Source organism: Phoxinus phoxinus, assembly GCF_949152265.1.
Source record: "Phoxinus phoxinus genome assembly, chromosome: 5".
Taxonomy (NCBI): domain Eukaryota; kingdom Metazoa; phylum Chordata; class Actinopteri; order Cypriniformes; family Leuciscidae; genus Phoxinus; species Phoxinus phoxinus.
In genome coordinates, this window is record NC_136880.1 from 28,254,361 (window position 1) to 28,277,464 (window position 23,104).

The following is a 23,104-nucleotide window of genomic DNA, read 5'->3' on the forward strand; positions in this document are numbered from 1 at the left end:
TGTTTTTTTGCCGTCAGATTCTGTTCCCCCCTCTCATTTTTCTTAGCAGTGAGGTTCAAATACTCAACAAACTTTTGTTTTCTAGTTGTCCTCTATAGCCTAGTGGTTTAAACACTGACATTTAACACTTTTGGGATTTTGACGACCAGAGTTCAAGTCCCGGGTCATCGTTTTCATTTTTTTTCTTTTTTTCATACTTTCCTATCATGGTTAAAAGGCAAAAGATATTCTTTAAACTGATGGCAGTTAAGCTCCATCCACAAAAAAATTGAATCAGCCTTTTTTTAAGCCACTTCATCAAAACCTCTCATAATGAGGGTGGGGGAACGGATTCCGACAGCTGGTTTTTTGCCGTCGGATTCTGTTCCCCCCCTCTCATTATTCTTAGCAGTGAGGTTCAAATACTCAAAAAACTTTTGTTTTTTTAGTTGTTCCCTATAGCCTAGTGGTCTAAGCACTGACATTTAACACTTTTGGGATTTTGACGACCAGAGTTCAAGTCCCGGGTCATTGTTTTTTTTTTGTTTTTTTTTTCATACTTTTGGGATTTTGACGACAGGTCCCGGGTCATCGTTTTTTTTTTTGTTTGTTTTTTTTTCATACTTTCCTATCATGGTTAAAAGGCAAAAGATATTCTTTAAACTGATGGCAGTTAAAGGGCACCTATTATGACATTTAAAATGTTCCTAATGTTGTTGTGGGAGTCCCCAACAACAGTTTTACATGCATGCAATGACAAAAAACACTTTTGTTTTCGTATAATATGCATTTATTTTTACCTGATTTGCTCACCGACTCCCAAATGATTCGTTCTACGACTCGTTTTCCAAACCCCTCCTTTGCGCGACGCTAATCTGCGTTGATTGGTCAGATGACCCAGCAGTGTTTACAGAGATAATACTTATTTTTAACACGGAGTACAATGATGCTTTTATCAATTAAATTGTATTATAATAATGATTATAGTCCACTGCTTTATAGTTTGTAGTAAAAAACGAAAAATAAGATAAATAATTTAATGTTATGTTAGCGAGCATAGCCCAGAGTTCATATTGTAAAAGCACAATCAGTCTTTGTTTGCGTTAGCCCGATGCATAAACATAACGTTTTTACAAAAAAAAAAAAAATGCAGTTACGTTACTACGAGATATTACTCTATTCTTTAGACAACTCCGAAAACAACGACAAACACTTCACATATCTCAATACAATTGTCATTGAAGACCTAGAAGCTAAACGGTGCTTACACAACAAACAAAATAATTATTAAGCATGCTACATAAAATATAAAAGCAAAAATTATTAATATTTACAGGTTGTGATACAGAGGAGGAAGCTGATGCAAATACACTTGGAACTGAACCTTCCTTCAATATCAGCCGGCTCGCGAATCCAAGTTTGATTGCATTTAAAAAGCAATCGTCTTCAAAATGACGCGAGCAAAGCACAAGGCTCGGACTATACTTCTGTGGTATAGTTGTATATATGAATTGTAGCCACTTAGTCTTCAAATGCTCCTCCTTGGGCAGATGAAAAAAGTTTGCTTTTGAGCCGCACTTCAGAACACAGCGTCTCGTCGCCATGATATTTTCCCTGGCCTTGGAGCGCAATAAGTGGGCGTATCGTATTCAAATAACTTGACAAGTTGACGTCATCTAGTCAGAGAAAAAGCTTCGGTCTTCTAACGATTCATAAAAATGACTCAGAGTCGACTCTCACTTTTGAAAGACAATAACTTTATATACGGTGCACTTTCATATTTCAAACTTTGCAGGATGTTTTTGTTCACTTAGATCTATGTTACACACTACATGAAAGGTAAATTTCAAAATTCCATAATAGGTGCCCTTTAAGCTCCATCCACAAAAAAATTGAATCAGCCTTTTTTTAAGCCACTTCATCAAAACCTCTCATAATGAGGGTGGGGGAACGGATTCCGACAGCTGTTTTTTTGCCGTCGGATTCTGTTCCCCCCCTCTCATTTTTCTTAGCAGTGAGGTTCAAATACTCAAAAAACTGTTGTTTCCTAGTTGTCCCCTATAGCCTAGTGGTCTAAGCACTGACATTTAACACTTTTGGGATTTTGACGACCAGAGTTCAAGTCCCGGGTCATCGTTTTTTTTTTTTTTTTTCATACTTTTGGGATTTTGACGACAGGTCCCGGGTCATCGTTTTTTTTCCCTTTTTTTTTTTTTTTTCATATTTTCCTATCATGGTTAAAAGGCAAAAGATATTCTTTAAACTGATGGCAGTTAAGCCGTCAGTTTAACTGATGGCATCCACAAAAAAATTGAATCAGCCTTTTTTTAAGCCACTTCATCAAAACCTCTCATAATGAGGGTGGTGGAACGGTTTTTGCCGTCGGATTCTGTTCCCCCTGTATTTCTTACACAATGAGGTTCAAATATTTATTAAACTTTTGCTGATATATTGACCCCTATAGCCTAGTGGTCAGTGCACTGGCGTTAAGCACTCTAGGGCTTTGGTTGACCAGAGTTCATGTCCCAGTTTGTGATTTTTCTTGATCCTGTACTCTGCTATCATAATAAACAGCAAAAACTCCTTCAAATTATTCCTTAAACTGATACACTTGTTTCAAGAGCTTTCCAGTAGCTCAAACTTTACAGCATTGGTGCTTGCAATGCCAAAGTCATAGGCTCGATTCCCAGGGAAAGCAAAAACACAACACAAGAATACAAAACGTGTACCATGAAATTCAATCTGCGTCGCTCTGCATCAAAAATCTACCAAATGCTTAAATGTAAACGATGACAGTAAGCCTCCATCCACACACAAATACAATTGTCCTTTTTTTTAAGCCACTACATCAACACCTCTCATAATGGGAGAGGGGGAACGGATTCCGACATCTTTTTTTTTTGGCAGTCGGTTTCTTTTCCCCCTTCATTTCTTTCACAAGGAGGATCTTCTAATATCTATCAAAGTGCTGCTAATTCATAGGCCCCCACAGACTAGTGGTCAGTGCACTGACTTCAAGAGCGGATGATTTTAGGTGACAAAAGTTCAAGTCCCGGCTCATGGACTTTTTTTTATCCCATATTTTTTTATCATAATAAAAGGCAAAAACTCTAAAATATATATTTTTAAACTGGTACCAGGTAAGCTCCATCCACACAAAACATAGAATCAGCATTTTTTTTAAGCCACTACATCAACACCTCTCATAATGGGAGTGGGGGAACGGATTCCGACAGCTGGTTTTTTTTTTTACAGGGGGAACAGAATCCGACGGCAAAAAAACTTTGGATTCTGTTCCCCCTGTATTTCTTACACAATGAGGTTCTAATATTTATTAAAATGTTGTTAATATATTGATGCCTATAGCCTAGTGGTCAGTGCACTGGTGTTAAGCATTGTAGGGCTTTGGGTGAACAGAGTTCAAGTCCCAGTTTGTGATTTTTCTTGATCCTGTACTCTTCTATCATGATAAACCCTGTTCCCCCTGTAAAAAAGAAAACAGCTGTCGGAATCCGTTCCCCCACTCCCATTATGAGAGGTGTTGATGTAGTGTCTTAAAAAATGCTTATTTTATTCTGTGTTGGGATGGAGCTTACCTGGCACCAGTGTAAAATTAATGTATTTCAGAGTTTTTGCCTTTTATTGTGATAGGAAAATATGGGATCAAAAAAAGTCTGCGAGCCGGGACTTGAACTTGTTTCACCTAAAAATCGTCAGCTCTAAAAGTCAGGGCATTGATCACTAGGCTGTGGGGGCCTATTATTTAGCAGCACTTTAGATATTAGAAGATCCTCCTTGTGTAAGAAATACAGGGGGAAAAGAAACCGATGGCATGAAAACAGATGTCAGAATCCGTTCCCCCACTCCCATGAGATGTGTTGATTTAGTGGCTTAAAAACTGCTTATTTTATTTTGTGTGGGGATGGAGCTTAACTGGCATCAGTTTAAAGAAATATATTTTAGAGTTTTTGCCTTTTATTGTGATAGGAAAATATAGGATTTTCCTAGCAATCTGATTTTGCCCCCAGTAGAGGGGCGCAAAACCACTTTCGGCCAGTCATGTTTTTCAGTGATAGGGACCCATTTTTGGAATGATTTACCAACTGAAATAAAAACACAAACCGAATTGAAAACATTTAATAGAAAGCTGAAACACTGGCTGAAAGAAAACCAATCGGTCCCACATGATAATGTTTTTATGGTAAGACAGTATATATAATTAGACATATTTACAGGAAGTGGCTTCTGGGTTTGCCAAGTGTTCAGTGCAGGGATGTAATTTTTAGTCGCCAACCAAATATGGGTGTCAGGGTGTCAGTGTGTGTCATATATTTGTTTTTTCAAAAAATAGGGCTCACTAAGTTTATAATAAGTTTATAATAAATAATAAGTAGCCTACTTGTCTTTCAAAAACAATCATAGCCAACAGGAAAGGGGGGTCTTTCTGTTCGCCATAAAAGGAACACATTTAAAGTTAGAGGAGGAAGAAGAAGAAGTGTTTAATATCCTAACATACTGTCAGGGATCATCACCACTCAATCACAAAGTTCGCTATCACCTGAGTATTAATCACCCGCACCTACTTCCTCTGCTCATCATAACAGACACATATAAGCACACACCTCACTCTGGCACTTTGTCTGGTCTCGTTCATGAGTAAGGACTCACCTAACTGTCTCACTTACCTCCTATGAAGTGTATGCCACGTCTATTCGTCTCAAACCCTGTTTCTCCAAGTTTCCATCGTCTTCCTGGTCTCCATCGTCTTTTCCCTCATCCAGTCTCTACTCACCTCTATTCAGGCAGCATTATAGGTCAGAAATCAGATTGGAACAATCAGAATATTATCCAGTTCTACCAGAAAGACTCGGGAGATAAAATTATGTAACAAAAGCACATATTTATTAACAGCCCAGCAAGCAAATATTCATAAAGTTCTTTGGCGTAGCGGAATCTGCATTTCCTGCCTGAAGACAAAGGCAGGGGTGCAGGCGACCCCCGGGAGGTATGGGAAGGGACCATCCTGGTGGTGGTGGGAAGGATGGAGGGGAAGGGACCTTCCTGGTGGTGGCGGGGAGGATGGAGGTAATTGTTTGCGTCAGCATCCGCAAACTCAGACATGTGTAAGTACCTTTTATACTGCAAGTATTAGAACATGATTGGTTAGATGTGAAGGTAATAAGTGACGTAACAGTTGAGGCTTCCTGGCAGAACTTACGCTAAAGCTTTCATTTTCATCTGGTTTAAGTTCAGAGTCATCACACCGGGATGGAGACGGGTTTGTTGAGGATCAGTGCTGATGGCTATCGTGTCGATGAGGCCTTCGATGAGAGTCTAGTTGACACAATCTCTGCTGACACCTCAGGGATGTGTTGTGGTCGTGTCTAGGTGCAGGTCCTCCATCTGGTCTGGATACGGCCCGGATCCGGCTGATTACATCATGCGTTGTGGTCGTGTCTAGACCTGTCCTCCATCTGGTATGGATATGGCCTGGATCCAGCTGATTACAGTAAACCTCGGAATAAGCAGAAAGACTAACATTAGCGTTGATGCCATTCTTCGTATACGTACATCGGGTGTTATAGGAAGTGTTCCCGGTTCCGGCTGACCTAATTTTCAGCCTAATAATTTTTTTACTGATTTGAGTAATAGGAATGTACAATTTTCTATGTGTATGCCAGGTTAAAGAGATGTGATTTTAGTCTAGATTTAAACTGACAGGGTGTGTCTGCTTCCCGGACAATGTTAGGAATTATTCGGATAGCTTGTGTCCATACCTTATCTGTACTATTTTAAATTTATTGTTATACTGTTATACTGCTCATCTTAGCCTAATTATCATTGTATATCTATCTTTAAAATTCTATTTATAGTAATTGTCATCTGTTTACTATGTTAATTGTACATATCTATCTGTAAAAATCTATGCAACCATTATATCTTGCACTTGCCGCTATTGCACTTCTGGTCAGACCTAAACTGCATTTCGTTGCCTTGTACCTGTACTTGTGTAATGACAATAAAGTTGAATCTGAATCTGAATCTGAAGACTGTTACAGAGTTTAGGTGCTAAATAGGATAAGGCCAGATATCCTAAATAAAGGCCTAAATATCAACTGGCCAGAGTTTTGAGATCGCAATAGACGTGAAGGACTATAATGCGGTAAGAGCTCACTGAAGTACTGGGGAGCTAAACCATTTAGTACTTTGTAAGTAATCAGCAATATTTTTAAATTTATACAATATTTAATAGGGAGCCAATGCAGTGTTGACAGAACCATGCTAATATCGTCATACTTCCTGGTTCTAGTAAGAACTCTAGCTGCTGCGTTTTGGACCAGCTGTAGTTTGTTTATTTTGCGTGCAGGGCAACCACCCATAAGAGCATTACAATAATCAATCCATGAGGTCATGAACGCATGAACTAATGTTCCGCATTTTCCATTGAAAGCATATGTCGTAATTTAGATATATTTTTAAGATGGAAGAATGCAGTTTTACAGATGCTAGAAACGTGGCTTTCAAATGAAAGATTGGTCTCAAAGTGTCATGAAGTGATGAAAGGAAGCAAGATGCAAGTAAAACTCTTTATTGTAATATTAAATGATGAACAAAGTCCAGAGAACAGGCTAGTGGCGCAGGGACCCCGATGGCCAGATGAGACCAGAGAAAGAGGTGCAGCAGTGCGATGAGGTGAGTCCAGAGGTGAGACAAGTTCAAAGTAATCCACAGGAACACGAACCGGAACACGGAAGGCACAAGACACGAATGTAAACTGGAAAACACACCGGGACACCACAAACAACAATCTGACAAAAGAGATGAGAAGGTGGTGAGTATATATATGGTGATGAGATGAGCTGCAGCTGGTGACGGGAATGATGAGCTGGATCGCTAATGAACACTAATGAGCCGGCATGCCCACACAATCAGCACTTACGCGCACACACACAACAACAGAACACGAGACAAGAAAGAGACATAGGATTTATGAACCGTGGCACAAAGAGCACACCCAAGTTCCTAACCGACGACGTAGACTTGACAGAGCAGCCATCAATTGTTCGACAGTATTCTAGGTTACTACGTGCAGAGGTTTTTTGTCCAATCATTAGAAACTCTGTTTTTTCAGAAGTAAGTAATATGAAATTACTAGTCATCCAAGTTTTTATATCAGCTATGCATTCCGTTAATTTCTTGAATTAGCAAGTTTTCGCTAGGGCGCGAAGAGATATAGAGCTGAGTATCATCGGCATAACAGTGAAAACTAATCCCATGCTTCCTAATGATATCTCCCAACGGTAGCATGTACAGAGTGAACAGCAACGGTCCTAGTACTGAGCCTTGTGGTACTCCATACTGAACTTGTGATCGATAAGACATTTCTTAATTTACTTCTACAAACTGATAACGGTCAGATAAGTATGATTTAAACCATGCTAATGCAATTCCATTAATGCCAACATAATTTTCGAGTCTAAAGGTTATAGGCTTGTAACAGTGTTAGCTGTTACCCATGTGATATTTCATACACACTCCTAGGGGGCGCTTGTGCGCTAAAACTCCTTTGATTTAAACTGGTAGTAGGGTAGAGGAAGTCAGTTGTGTTTGGAAGCGGGAAGCATGGTGTTGTCCTAGCACCTCCAGCAAACACTTATTGGGAGTCCAGATTGAGAAACTTTGTTTCCAGGTCAATTTTGTAAGTTTTGTTTCTTCTATGTGGTGCATTTGTTTATTCATGTATAGGTCCTATATAGCTAATGCTAGACTTTTGTTCCTTTTTGTAGATGGACTCTTTATAGGTGACCTTATATTATGGTGTGAGGAATCGGTACGATTCATTAAAGCCCCACCTTTTGGATATTGAGGTTTACCAGAAAGAGAAGGTTTTCATCCATTTAATCCTAATGGATTAATAAATGTCCTGAGGGTAATGATTAACCACGGTGGATCGTAACTTTGTGGACTATTTGCGTTTTTGAAGGTCAATGTTGCTAGCCATTGTGGTACTGGGACATCATCACAAACATCATTGAAAATTGACTTTCATTGCAGTGAATCTATTCTTTCCCAAGGAATCTCCAACCCTGAACTGATTATATATAAGTTTCTTTATTGTTATTGTCATTTCCTTATTTATTTTTCTTTAATTTACTTTGCAGATTTTCTATATTCTTTTTGACTTACTGTACTGGTTTACCAAAAGTATTTTTCTTTTTTTTTTATATATTCATGCTTGTTCTGTTTATTATTTCTGATCTATCAAATCATTACCGAAACAACTTATATAAAGATATAAACATTTCATTCTGGTTTTTTTATTGTTTGTGACAACACACTGGGAAATATACATAGATAGGTGTTAGTAGCGTTAGGTAAATAGTTGGTGGGCCTCTCCTTTATTTCAGATATATATAGCTGTGGTCGTTTATATGGACAGTGGTTATAGGCTAACTTAAGACAGCACAACATTTTTCTGCATGCCTTAAAAAAAATCTCTACAGCAATACAGACGCGTTTCGGTGATGGTTCGTTTTACAATAATTTGTGTTATGTTGCAAGGTTTTTTTATGAGAAGACAAAAAAAGAATTTTGTTGACCACTAGCCACCAGGGTGCCAAGAGAGACCATATCTGCTGTGTGTTTTGCAGTTTATATCGGGTGCTGCTGATCGGTCCCACATGATAATGTTTTTATGGTAAGACAGTATATATAATTAGACATATTTACTGGAAGTGGCTTCTGGGTTCGCAAAGTGTTCAGTGCATGGATGTAATTTTTAGTTACACACCAACTATCGGTGTCAGGACAGAATGTGTCATATATTTGTTTTTTTTAAATAGTAGGGCTTACTAAGTTTATAATAAGTAGGCCTACTATAAAAAATAAGTAGCCTACTTGTCTGTCAAAAGCATCATAGCCAATAAGAAGGGGGGTCTTTCTGTTCACCATAAAATGAACACATTTAAAGTAAGAGGGGGAAGAAGAAGTGTTTAATATCCTAACATACTGTCAGGGATCATCACCACTCAATCACAAAGATCGCTATCACCTGAGTATTAATCACCCGCACCTACTTCCTCTGCTCATCATAACAGACACATATAAGCACACACCTCACTCTGGCACTTTGTCTCTCGTTCATGAGTCCACCTAACCGTCTCACTTACCTCCTATGAAGTGTATGCCACGTCTATTCGTATCCCATCCTGTTTCTCCAAATCTCCATCGTCGTCCTGGTCTCCATCGTCTTTTCCCTCGTCCAGTCTCTACTCACCTCTCTTCCAGCATCAGTGTGTGTGCTTCTGCTATCTACCTCCTTGTCATCCACAATCTCCTCAACCATCTGCAACGGAAAAAATGTCAATTTTTGTCATGAAGCAGTTCAGAAAAGTAGTTATACCAGAAAGACTCGGGAGAATAAATACTGTGAGAATTAACATTTATTAAGAGCTCAGCAAGCAATCAAGTTCTTTGGCGTAGGCCCCGTCCGTAGCTTGCAATCGAGTTCGGACTTTGCATATCCTGCCTGAAGACGAAGGCAGGGGCGCAGCCGACCCCCTGCGAAGTAAGGGAAGGGGCCATCTGGTGGTGGTGGGGTGGAAGGAGGAGAAAGACATCTTGGTGTTCTGTGGAGGATGGAGGGAAGGACCCGTCTTGGTGGTGTTGGGGAAGATGAAGGGAGGGTGGAGGTGAATGGAGCGACAGCATTTGCGAACTCAGACGTGTGTAAGTACCAACCTTTTATACCAAACGTATCAGGATATGATTGGATAGATGAGAAGGTAATAAGTTACGTAACAATTGAATCTACCCGGCAGAACTTACGCTAGAGCTTCATTTATCTACGAAGTTTTAAAAAGTCGATTGAAGATGAAGTTAGAATCCTCATGCAAGTATTTTATCAACCTTTAGAGGATCCTAAAATGCAAAAAGGATTTCTTCCTTTGTAGAAATTAGTATGAACATCGCAGTTGTTGAATGAAATTTGGCACACCACAGCTCCAAACATAGAAAACCACAGGTGACGTTTCGAGCCAAATGGGTCAAAGTCATTGTCTAATGTAGAGCCATTGGGCTCGAAACGTCACCTGTGGTGAGAACATGAAATAGGCCTAAATATTTTGCTATGTCTGAAGGGTGTCAACTTTTCCTTTCTTTTATTATTTGAAATGGCTGTCTTTGTGTGGCACCTTAAAGCCATGGCACTCACTAAACAGTGATGGATCTGTTGTAAACTTTATGGTTAGCGCTAGATACTATGAGCAACTCACACCCAAACCTTATCACTCTATTTAACAGTTTTATTCCAGATTCAGTTCTCCACAAGTACAAAAAAAAATCGATATAAAAACTAAACACACATGCATGTTGCTTCATGCGATACATATAAAGTGTATATAGTTTATTTTACAAACATTGTCATGCAAGACAATTGTTTTTAAGCTTATAGGCACAAAAGCTTCAAAAACAAATAAAAGAAAATGGAAATAAATTCACTATCAATATAGAAACTAAATAAAGTAAACATAGTTGTTATAAACTGCAAAACCATCCCTTTGAATTTATACGTTTGCATATATCTCTACCAGCAAAAACAATCATATCAAAGCAGCTGAAAGCAGTGACAGCAAGAAAAATTTCATTTATATGAATTATTTCTTTAGTATTGTATTCACTCACATAATATACTCTGAATCCTTGATAGGGCACAAAACAAAAAAACATAATGGACAGGAATACAATGTTTTTCAATTGTGCCCGGAACTCTACACGTTGAGACATGGCCTTTACAAATGTCTTTCTCACGTATAGCAGAGAGTAAACTTGGAAAAATGCAAGCATACTCCAACCCAGTATCACTAGAATGCAAATAACATAGTTTAACGTCTTCACAGCAGGCTTCTGGAGAGCCTGACCAAAATGAAAGCAATGAGTGGAATCATTCTGCGCGATTCCGTAGTTAGCCATAGTTGCTGGGAAAATAGAGCCAAATATGACCAACCAGACGATTGCACTTGCAATCGTGGCATGAAGGATACGATGAAACTTTAGCTGTTGATCAGATTGCTCCACATAACGCACAATAAGAAGAAAGGCATAAAAGATGAATGCAAGATACATGTGGGCATGGATCATAAGACTGACAATTTTGCAGAAATACATGCTTAGAGTCCAGGTTTCATGAAAAGCATAATAGTAAATGCGAAAGGGCACCGTGAGAAGAAAAATGGAGTGCACTGCTATTAGGTTTATTACAGACACGCTGGTGAAAGAGAGATCTCTTTGGGACTGTAGCATATAGGACATTAGTAAAACATTAAGAGTCCCAAAAAGAAATATTAATGTGTATAAGGCCAGAAGAGCAATTCTGAAGTCCTCCGGCAGGGCAGTGTGGTTTGTGGTGTTGTTTATGCTCATGCCTGACACTGCTTTGAAAAAGAGACATTTTTGTATTTACTTGCATTCTAAAAGTAAAAATATATATATATTAATTCAATGCTAAACATGTATATAAAAAGAGTCTTATGAGATTTAGGGTGAAATATAACATACACTCACTTTTTTCAACTCTTTTCCTGGTAAAACGTTTTTGCCCTGAAAAATAGATATACTAATTATTTATTTTTATCAATGTTTATATTTTTTTCCTCTACACTTTTGAAATACATGTTACAATCCAATAGCCTGTTCATTTCATACCTGTCAATGTGAAAAAGGGACTTGAAGATCTGGCCTTTTATGGTGTTTTAAATTAGCTGAACTTGACAGTTCTTTCACACGGTAATATTAGCAGAAGTTTCCAAACACTTCCCTTGTAATTCTTCTAAACACCTTCTAATTTTAAAGCAAGCACAAAAAAAAAGATAGAAAAAGATGAAAAATTAAAAGGTAAAATTGTTTTACCTATATTTGTAAAACAGACCTACTACATCTATATTGCAATAACCTTTGTTTTTACATGCATTTCATTTTTTAATGAAATAACATATATCTTCGTATAACTTTTCAGGATTATTCTGCAAAATTATACTGAAACAACTATTTTGAATAATTCCACTGATAAAGAGTTTGGCACATCGAGAAAATGATTGCAGATACTTACCCATTTAGTATCAATCATATACTGAAAATCAATAGTACTTCAGCAGACAGACAGTTTGATGTAACAGAAGCAGTTCATCCATTCACTGTAGGTGTCAAGAGAGCTGAGGATGATGTGATGTCAGCTTGTCAGTTCATGAGTAAATCTTCTGTCAGTGTCAAACAGCCAGCCTCCAGAGCCTTCAGAAAACACATCTTGACCGTTATTTGCCACAGTAGAGGTTAAAGATTTACATATTTCAACGGCACATATGAGGAAGTTAGCGAGTTTCACATTGCAATGTTTTCTTCCTCAATCTGGCCTTACTGCTCTCTTTTCTAACTACCTTTCAATAATTCATTCGTCTAGTAACCGGGAACAGTTGTGAAAAGGTCAGAGAAAATAAGTTGGGACATTAAGCAGTGGACTGCTGACAGCATCAAGTAGCTGCAAGGATGTTTCGAGACCACTGACTGGTCCATACTGACATTCTTTTCTAGTGACTTAAATGAGCAAGTGGATACAGTATCATCTTATATCTCTTTCTTTGTGGACACAGTATTATACCTACTAAGAGTGTCAGAATATTTCCTAACAACAAACCCTGGGTGACTAAGGACCTAAAGGAGATTTTAAATAAATAAAAAAGAGGGTATTTTTTACCGGCTCTGAGTTAGAAAAGAAAGAGGTTAACAGAGAGGTCAAGTGTGCCATAAAAAAGGCCAAACTGAGATAAAAAACAAGGTGGAGAGAACATTTGCCCAGGGCAACCTCCGCAGTGCATGGCAGGGCCTTAAAAGTATGGCAGCAGTTAACTTCAGTCCTGGCAGTCGCAAGCCCATCCAGGTTGCAAGCTGCAGCCCGACCTCAATACCTAATGACCTGAACATCTTTTTCACCAGATTCGCGAAAGATAACAGTTCTGATCTCAAAAGGTTAATTTCTTCACTCAAACCTGATGACTGTGATATCACTATCGACACTGGAGAAGTGGTCAGCGCCCTTAGGAGGATCAAAGTAAATAAGGCACAAGACCCAGACAATATCTGTGAGTTGACCCTTAGGCACTGTGCTGAGCAATTGGGGGGTGTACTCCAATACCTGTTTCAGTGCTTTATCAACATGGTGAAATTTGCAGATGACACAGTCCCTGCTTTCAGGCTCCCTCCATGATCACAGTTCAGCTCTGCAGGAGTTTGTGAAGTGATGTGAAAAGTCCTGTTTAGACCTGAATGTGGATAAAACCAAGGAAATGATAGTGACCTTCTCTCCCAAGCAGAGGCAGTTGGCTGAGGCAGTCACAACTACCATCCAGGGAAAGCTAGTAGATGAGCTAGGTTGTAGAGGAGTATAAATAGGCCTACCTAGGGACTATTTTTGACAACCAGCTGAAGTCAGAGGAAATGCCATCAACGGCAGTTTCTGCTGAGGAAACTTAGATAATTTCCCTTACGAAAAAGAAGTTTATTCAAGTGTGCAATTAGTATACTTCTTTTAAACTAAAAATAAGAAAGTATACTTTCAGTCTACTTTTTATGTACTTTCAATTCAATTCAATTCAATTCAAGTTTATTTGTATAGCGCTTTTCACAATACACATTGTTTCAAAGCAGCTTTACAGAAAATGCATTTCAAAAATATACACACAAAATACAGTTAGTTAATCATGAAATTTAGGGCATAACATATCGCCGGCGTTGGGTCGTCTCTTCACAGGCGTCGAGTCGTCTCATCACAGGCGTTGGGTTATCTGAAGTCTCCATGAGAGGCTGGATACATAACTGGAGCTGACGAACTCTATTTGAGTTATCTCGGGACAGGCGTCCCGAGATAACAACAAAAAAAGGCAGATGGGAAATAATTAGCGTAGCTGCTGTTCATAATATGAATGCATTTGATCTGATTTAACAGTAGTATAAAAGGTATGAGATGCATCATGTGAATGCTTGGCTAAAGAGATGCGTCTTTAATCTAGTTTTAAACTGGGAGAGCGAGTCTGAGCCTCGGACAATATCAGGAAGGCTATTCCAGAGTTTAGGAGCTAGATGTGAAAACGCCCTCCCTCCTTTAGTGGACTTAGTTATCCTAGGTACGACCAGAAATATACTTCTCAGAAATATACTTCAAATTGCACTTAAGTATACTTGACTTATACCAACAGAAAAGTCTAAGTATATTTGGCCTATAGTTGTTGATCGAGATATACTTAAAAGTATAATTAAGTATTCTAAGTATTCTTGGCTTGTACTTGTGTTTACTAATATGATTGAGTAGCTTATTTTAAAAAAAACATATTACACACTGTCTTATAAACTAACATGTTCAAGTTTATTTAGTAACAAGCTTTCGTGGTGGAATAGCTTATAGAGTAAATAAAATAAGCATGGAACTGAACCTGATCTTGTACACAGCGATAATAATTACTCTTACAAAGAATACGTTTATTCAAGTGTTCTATTAGTATACTTCGTTCTTTTCAACTAAAAATAAGAAAGCATACTTTCAGTCTACATTTTATATACTTCTCAGAAATATACTTAAAATTACACTTAAGTGTACTTGACTTATACCGAGAGAAAAGTCCAAGTATAATTGGCCTGTACTTGTACTGAATCTTTTGATCGAGATATACTTAAAAGGATAATTAAGTATTCAAAGTATACTTGGCTTGTAGTTGTTTTAACTCTTTTGATCGAGTAGCATATTAAATATACTTTTTTTTACATAGTTTTTCATATACAGTCTTATGAAACTTACCTTGTTTGAAAATATTGATTTAAATTTTGACATAAAACAGATATGTTTCTAATTCTGCGTATCTGAATTTTTGTGTAGGCTAGTCCACTGGTAGTGTACATAGGAATTTACTTTAATTCTACTTTACTCTTTCCCCACTATTGACTGAAATTTTCAGCTATCCATGTTTTCACTGTTATACGGTAGGGGGCGCTATGACACATCTTAGTACAGAATCTCCGGATCAAAACAGGAGAAGAAGAAGCTGAAACAAGTGACAGAAGATTGCTCACGCAAAAATGTAAAATAGCGTGATCATCAAACATTAAACAGCGTGTATATCAAAACTGCTTGTTTGCAAATGAAATGAAGCGTGACACATGAAGAGAAAACGACTGTGAAGCTTTGGGGTTGTTGGACTCGATCTACTCCATCTGTGTTTTGATCATCGTTCTGAATCTGATCAAGGCGAAGTGTTTGACAAAAATGAGATTTTCTCAACATTTTTGTTTAAAATGTTGCCTTTCTTTATGAAACTTACCAACATTCAAGTGTTGATCAAAAAGGATGCATGAAGCTAATAAAATGTTTTTAAAAGTAAAGAACAGTTAAAGGTATTTTTCAAGTATAAAAAATTACATTTGAACTAGTAGTAGGCTATAGGCCTACTGCAAGTGCAAAAATAATATATAAATAGTAAACTATAAGTATAATGTTATGTTCACTTAAAGCAAACTTGTATAAAACTACTAAACTAGTAGTTTACTGAGAGTAGGCCTACACTAAAAGAAAACTTGTAGTATAAATCTACTAAACTAGTAGTTTACTGAGAGTGTACTTCAAAGTGTACTTTCATAAACAAAAAATTTGCTACAAGTATTAAAATAGTAAACTACTAGTATACCCATAAGTTCACTTGGAGTACAAATGAGAAACGCAATTATGAACTAGTTGTGCACTTAAAGTTTACTACTGTTACACTTATAGTACACTTAAACATATACTATCATATTGAAAGTGTGATAACTTTTTCCTTCACTTGTTGGTTTTACTCCATTAGTCTTCAAAACAGGAACTGCTTACATCAAACTGTTAAAGTCTGTTCCAGAATTATTGGACGCCCCCTGAGAGCTCTGTCCACCCTGTGCGAACAGCAGACCTTGAGGACTGCCTGTAGGATCCTTCGTGATCCATCACATGTCTTGTTTTTGGTGTTTGAGTGGCTCCCTTCAAGGCGTAGACTCCGCTGTCAAGCTTGTAAGACCCAGAGGAGGAAGGCAACCTTTGTCCCCAGGGCTATCCAGCTCCTAAACTCCAAGCCCCCGCCCGCCCCCCAAATCTTTGGACTGCACTAAAAACACGCCATAGCATAGACTGATGACGTATGCACTCATCTCATTCCCTTTTTATTTTTTTATATACTACTATTTATCTATTTATTTATTTTATTGATGATGTACTGTATGTGGTGGAATATATGCTGCGCTTTGTGTAATTTAATTGCCCCTTGGGGATGAATAAATTGAATTGAATTGAATTGAATTGATGCCAGAGCCAGAGCCAGAGCCAGCAGAAGGGCGGTCTTTAGCGAGAGAGGCCGAAGGTCAGCCATTGTGAGCCCTCAGGACTGTGGACAGGTCCCTGGATGGAACCTCGTTAGGGCGACATCCACGCTAAAGGTATACATGGTAGCTATTGCAGCGTATCGTGCTCATACAGCTATCAAGTCAGTTGGGTAAATTTACTTGGAAGGGCCGATAGGCTGAACCCGCTGGGTGCGTCTGCCGTCCAGCACCTCCTGTAGAAATGAGAGTATTGAAGTAACCCTCGCAAGATAAAGGGTCTACATCCCAGGCTGAACATCAGCCAGAAAAAAATAGAAATTTTTGGGGCGTATAGGCATCTGGAAGAAGGTAGTCTAGTCTCACCCTAGTCTCTGAGATCGTGTTAATGACCTCCCGGAAAAAAACGTGAAGGCTCCAGTCAAGAGGCGATAGGTGGAGTCTCCACAACTCGGGTTGAGGATGCCAAATTGTCCCTCCTGCCTAGGAATGGAGGTCTCTCCTCAGTAGAATTGACCATGGGGCTGCTGATAGCAGCTGAATCATCCCCAGGAATCACAGTTGGTTCTGCCAGAGTGGTGCCACAAGTAAAACAGAGCATCTGTCCTCCCTGATTTGGTTGATGACCTGAGGGAGCAGAGCAACCAGAGGGAAGGCTTAAAGGTGCAGAGAGGGCCACCTGTGGGCTAATGTGTCTTTTTCCTTCAAGAAGAACACCGTGCTGTGAGAGTTCTCTTTTGATGCAAAGAGGTCCACCTCTGCTTGCCCGAAAATGCTCCAGATCATGGAGACCGTCTGGGGGTCCACTCCCCCGGAGACGGTCCGTTCTTTGACAGCATATCTGTTCCCGTTTTAATGGAGCCCGGCACATGTCCGATTGGACCAGGAAATGATCCCTGAGTTCTGACTGGAACTCTTTGAAGGCCAGAAGCATTGGCATAATCTCTAGGCTGTTGATGTGCCAGTTAGTCATTGGCTGCATCCAGGAGCCAAAGCCCGGTCTGCCGTTGCATAGTACACCCCAACTTGTCTACTTCCCTCTGGAAACCGAGCCTTGTTCTACCCCAAACTAATACAGATGGGGCGATTTCCAGGGGACCAGGGGCCTCATGTACAAAGACTTGCGTTGATTTCATACTAAAACATTGCGTACGGACAAGGCTGTAAATCTGCGTACGCACAAAAAAAATCAGATGTATGAATCTCTGCGTACGAAGGATCCCACGCGTATTCTCTTTGTACATCCCAATCAACGTAAAATTGAGTGCACATGCACGAGCACAACGCCCCATCCAGTCTCCTCCCTTAATTAAATAAATTTACATATGGTAATGAGTCCACTTTGGCCAAAGAAAGCAGCAAGAAAATGGCTAAAAGCAAGCGGCAAGAAACGAAACTTTACAGAAAGTGAATTGGAGGTGCTACTATCGGAGGTAGAAACGAGAAAAAATATTTTATTTCGAACTTTGTCCTCCGGAATTAATAACAAAAGGAAAAAATATGAGTGGGAGAGTTTGGCTGATGCCGTCAATGCGGTGGGATCTGAAAGTCGCACAGTAAATGGCCAGAAAACCCGCCCGCAACTCGGACCGCAAAAAAAAAAAAGAAAGAAAATATTGTACCCGACCCGCTTCCTTTTTTAAAGTAGCTAGTAAATGCTCATCGCAGCGTCATTGTGCCATAGACGGAGGAACTAGGGGTGCACATTTTTCTGAATGCTGTATTATAGCCTATAGCCTAGTGTTATGTAATAAAGGCTTGATTTATTCATTTATTTTGTTTCATTTCCTTAACAATTAGGATGCTGCATGTGTTCATCCAGTCTAACCGAAGTGTGCGTCTCTCCCCCGAATTTCCCAACAAAAATCCCCCCCGCCCCCTCTCAGAAAATACATAAAACTGACATTACTGAGCTATATGCGTTTAAAAGTAGCCTATTAAAATGGAACAATGGCATTGCTCAGTTCAACGTGTTGGGAAATCGGGCATTTTGTCCCGCGTCAGCTTTTATTCAAAAGTTAATAACGCTCAACATTCAAAAGGTAAATAAGGATTTCCCACTTTCATCTCTGCCTGCAGACTGAGCTCGTGCGTCATCTTCGCACCAGTTATTCAGCCAATAAAGTGTAGACCTGTATTTCATAGACAACTGTGTCTAGTACTGTATAAATTACAAAGGTTTAATTGGCATCTTTATTTCAAACGACCCGACCGACCGCGACCCGAATATCATTAAAAATATTTTTGGATGACTCGTAACCGCGGGTGACCGCAGGCACCCGCTCATTTTGGATCAACCCGCGCATGACTTGTAGAACAATTCGTTGTGTAATGTTTGCAACTTCACTTCATTGCCTGTAAGAGTCACCAACGGACAAAAACAATGAGAAATGTACGTACGCCAGACATGAAATTGGCGTGGAGGAACGCACATTCTCGCGTTAATTTCACTGTTAGTACATCCGACCGTGAGCGTGAAAGCTGGCGTACGCAACGTTTTTGTGCGTACGCTGTGTTGATACATGAGGCCCCAGGGCTTTGATACAGCCACTGGTCACCCTGAGAATGAGGGTGATAACTGGAGTGTGAACTGGAGTGAGTAACCCCATTTGATTATTTCTAAAACCCAATCCGACATGGCAAGAATGGCTTCCCAAGCCTGGCTCCAGGTGCCGAGGGGTTGAAGAGTTGCAGGTGGTAGCTCTTCTCACTGTGGTTAGGGGGTTAGCGCCTGCAATAGGATAATGAAGAGGAGGAATGCTCTTTTTGTGAAGGTGTTTGTTTTTTATTCGATTCACTATAATAGTGGAAGGAGGTCTGGGCGCACATACCACTGGTGAGGTTGAGCCAGTACTAACAACAATCACAGTGCCTCCAATGCCCCGAACTGAACAGTCTGTTGGGAGGTAAACACATGGCCGCTTTGGGGGGTGGTCCGGCCTCGCAGGGACTCAGCCTCCTTGTCCTTGTGCCTGAAACATCAGGGCTTCTTGGGCTGCTCGGGATTCAGCTCGAACTTGGGTGGGGTCCCTGGCGCCTGGGAAACGTGTAGCGCTTAGCGGGGCGGAAGTGGTGCTTCACCTTGGGTTCAGCCTTGGACTGGGGCTGAACGGCTTGGTGTGCTGCTGAGTGGACAACGACTTAGGTCGACTAAAAGCAGCGGAAGAACTGGCAGAAAGCTTCCTACCGCTTCGGCAGGAAGTGGTGCAATACCTGCAATGACTTATGGGCCCCTGTAACACTGTCAGCAAAGCCGTCTTGCTGGCGGTGCCCCAGCTTTAGGAGCCACTTATCGAGGTGTAAGCTGTTTCTTACATCTTGGCTCGATAGAGGAAGCAAGGTAGCCCTCCATTATTCATACTCGTGGTGTGCCATTTTGCTACAAACATCACTCAAATTTGCTCTTTTAATAAGGGAAATTTGCTCTTTGAAGCAAATTATCCTAATTAATCACATTTTTCTGTAATTAATCGCATCTAACAATAAAGTTTGTAATAATTTTATCTCCAAATTAATGTAGAAACAACATAAAGACAGTTATTTTAGTTATTTATATCAAAGCTACAGAGGTTATTGAGGGATACTTGGCAAAGCAGGCATTTTGGCATACTTTTGTGTGTATTTGTCCATTCAAGCGTGAAAGAGAAATCAATGTGGCCAGCGGCCCGGCGCACTGTCTGGAGAGGCTTTCTGTGTGCACAAGTTGTGTGTGTCTGTCACACAGACAGGAAATTCACAGACAGCGTGCCAGTACAGATTTAAAAGTTGTTACATCTTATCATGCTTGAATGGCTTGATAGAACTTGATTGAATGATAGTGTGCATACCGGTATATGTGTGTGTGGTCCCCTTTCTATTGCGTATGTTCCTTTACAAGAGAATGAATATAATCCCACTCAGCTGTTTGTAATTTCATATTTCTAAATTAATTGTTTTATGTACTCCACACTACTGAGCATTTAGATGTATATTTTAGGTTGTTCAAATTCAACATAAATAGGTTCAAAACATGCTGCAAGTTCCCAAAATCTAGTGAGGAATGCATTCAAGCTGAGTTAACAGTAGATCAGTGATTTAAACTGATTAGCCTTGGATTAGTCTGTTCAATTTCTAATCCAAACCAATGTTCTGCATGTGGCTCATGCTAAACAATGCATTGTCTTTCATTGCAGTTTCTGTGAACAACTCCAGAGGGAAGTCATGTGTTGTCTTTAGAGCATCTTTGCATTTAGCAAGATGTCCAACGTATACACTCTGAGGTAGGTTTATCATTTCTATCTTTTTTAATTAAACGTACAAATGTAAATGTAAAACTAAAATTGCATAATAGTAAAGATGTAAGCCTACTCTAAGTTGCTATCACACAACTTTTATTTATTCTGCTACAGTAATTCATATTTTGGTTTAGTTCAGAAATATTTTAAAAGGGTTTTGTTTATTTTACATACTCATTAATACCACAAAGTTTAGATCTGCCACTGTTTATATACTGTTTTTGTTTTTTTCATTGAGTCATTTGCTCATTCACTTTTACTCATTTTGATTCCCCTTTCTTATTCACTATTTGTTGTACCTCTTGTTAATAAATGATTCTTGAAGGAAGTTCACATTTGTACACTGCCCTTTAAATGATTATATTTATGATACTTTTACACAGAGAACTTTTCAGTGGCCAGTGGTCATCTATTACACGACTCGATGGCAAAACAGTCATTATCACTGGAGCAAATACTGGCATTGGAAAAGAAACCACAAGAGACCTTGCAAAACGCGGTATCACATTTATCTTATTCTTGTCTTCTCTATTGCGGTTGCCAAACAACTAAAAAACATGAAATGTATAGTACACAAATGTATCTTTTTTTTGGAGTTGTTCCACAGGCGCCAGGATAATAATGGCTTGCAGGGACCTTGAAAAAGCAGAAAGAGCACATCAAGAGATCATGGAGGACTCTGGGAACCAAAACATAGTGATAAAAAAACTGAACTTATCTGACACAAAATCAATCAGAGAATTTGCTGAGGTAATCAACAATGGTAAGAGTTTTACAGTTACACTCAAATCTGATTAAGTGTATTTGATCTAGCAAATCTGAAAAATACCAGTGTGCCTCCTACAGCAGACTACAGAAAAATATATAATTAAAGTCCTCTTTTTTCCTCTTGTTTTCAGAGGAGAGAGCACTCCACATACTCATTAACAATGCTGGGATCATGATGTGTCCCTACTCTAAAACAGCAGATGGTTTTGAGATGCAGTTTGGTGTCAACCACTTGGGTAAAGTGAATTTCTTGTTCATTCAGACCTCTGTGCACTTCTTTAATGTTATCTTTTAACATTATTATGCATGTTTTAACAATATTGTGCCATTGCATATCCTACTGTAACTATCTCATTCCAACTAAAATCCTGTCTTGCTGCATATTTAATTCTGCAAACTCATGAATGTACTAAACATAAATGTAATTGACATAATTGATGTCACTTAGGTCACTTCCTGTTAACCTTCCTGCTGATTGATCTGCTGATGAGATCCGCCCCCTCAAGAATCATCAACCTTTCCTCCATGGCTCATAGTTGGGGCACTATAACACTTGATGATATCAATAGTGAAAGGAATTACCACAGTAGGAGGGCATATGGTCAGAGTAAATTGGCCAACATCCTTTTCACCCATTCCTTGGCTAAGAAACTCAAGGGTAAGTGTTCATAAAAAATAGAAGATTAAATAAATGGGAAAATTAAAGGGTAATAGGGGAAATTTTGGAGTACTTTTTGATCTATCATTAAATTGTATCCGCAGACACAGGTGTCACAGCATATGCAGTCCATCCAGGAATTGTGCGAACAGAACTTAAAAGACACATGAATCTCGGACTTCTAATCATGTGGAAAGTTGTCAGACCTTTCACAAAGACCCCAGTGCAGGGAGCACAAACTACCATCTACTGCGCAGTACAACCAGAATTAGACACAGAAAGTGGTGGTTACTACAGGTAATAAAGTTGCAGAGGCCTCATCCCATATACCGGTAAATTGACTGGCGCCCAAATTAAATATGTTTTTGTTTTTTTGTTTGTCCTCTCTATTCCTTACTAATTTTCTAAAGCAACTGCAGACCTTCAAGGTGCACCAGAGCTGCTAGAGATGATGAAATGGCTGAAAAACTGTGGGAGCTCAGCTGCAAGATGCTGGGAATTCTCTGGGATGGAGCGCAATGAGTGGAATTTTCCCATGAACAACTTAGTATACCCATCAAGATGTACCAATTTTTATTATTTATATTATTATTAATTACAATTAATTTCAACATGCACATCCAAGCAAAAAATGGCATGACACAAACCTCATCAACAAATATTTATTGTTCAGTAGCATGTTTTTATTTCAAAGTTACATGTCAACAAATTTGTCCAAATAGAATAATATTGATTTTCCATTCTTGCAAAAAAAAAGAAAGAAAAAAAGTAGCTCACCATTTGCATTATAAAAATCTAAAACTTTTGGATAGCAGCCAAAATGGTATAGGCAATCACATTATATTGCAGCATGTAACATTTCCCATACACTGACATTAAAGTCAAGTTCAGCTGTTCGATTTTTCCACATTGCACATTCCACATTGCTTAACAACACAGTTTTGTGGGAACCAAGCTAATTTGTCCTCTTATCCAGGAACTCCCAGAATGAGTTCTGTCTATATACCCTTATTTGTTTATTCTGTCTATCTCTTTTTAATGT

The 23,104-nt window shown here is 39.1% G+C and overlaps 2 protein-coding genes across 5 annotated transcripts; one reads left to right on the plus strand and one right to left on the minus strand.

Moving 5' to 3' along the window:
• Positions 1–10,158: 10,158 nt before the first annotated feature.
• LOC306999251 (putative G-protein coupled receptor 141) lies at positions 10,159–12,251 on the minus strand. 3 transcript variants are annotated; one of them, XM_079613775.1, is made up of 4 exons: positions 12,086–12,251; positions 11,683–11,814; positions 11,542–11,577; positions 10,159–11,408 (listed from the first exon to the last, which is right to left on the minus strand). In XM_079613775.1, coding segments are annotated over exons 3-4 (894 nt in total). In that variant the 5' UTR covers positions 11,543–11,577; positions 11,683–11,814; positions 12,086–12,251; the 3' UTR covers positions 10,159–10,515. The 3 variants fall into 3 exon arrangements, with proteins under 3 accessions (XP_079469901.1, XP_079469900.1, XP_079469902.1); XM_079613774.1 differs by having other exon boundaries at positions 11,683–11,817; XM_079613776.1 differs by having other exon boundaries at positions 10,159–11,411; positions 11,683–11,817.
• An 8,275-nt stretch (positions 12,252–20,526) lies between these two features.
• LOC306999410 (retinol dehydrogenase 12) lies at positions 20,527–22,809 on the plus strand. 2 transcript variants are annotated; one of them, XM_079614066.1, is made up of 7 exons: positions 20,527–20,621; positions 21,020–21,135; positions 21,244–21,399; positions 21,536–21,640; positions 21,853–22,062; positions 22,167–22,359; positions 22,473–22,809. In XM_079614066.1, exons 1-7 carry the CDS (start codon positions 20,599–20,601, stop codon positions 22,582–22,584), a joined length of 915 nt encoding a protein of 304 aa, XP_079470192.1. In that variant the 5' UTR covers positions 20,527–20,598; the 3' UTR covers positions 22,585–22,809. The 2 variants fall into 2 exon arrangements, with proteins under 2 accessions (XP_079470192.1, XP_079470193.1); XM_079614067.1 differs by lacking the exon at positions 20,527–20,621 and having other exon boundaries at positions 21,055–21,135; positions 21,233–21,399; positions 22,473–22,728.
• Positions 22,810–23,104: the final 295 nt, after the last annotated feature.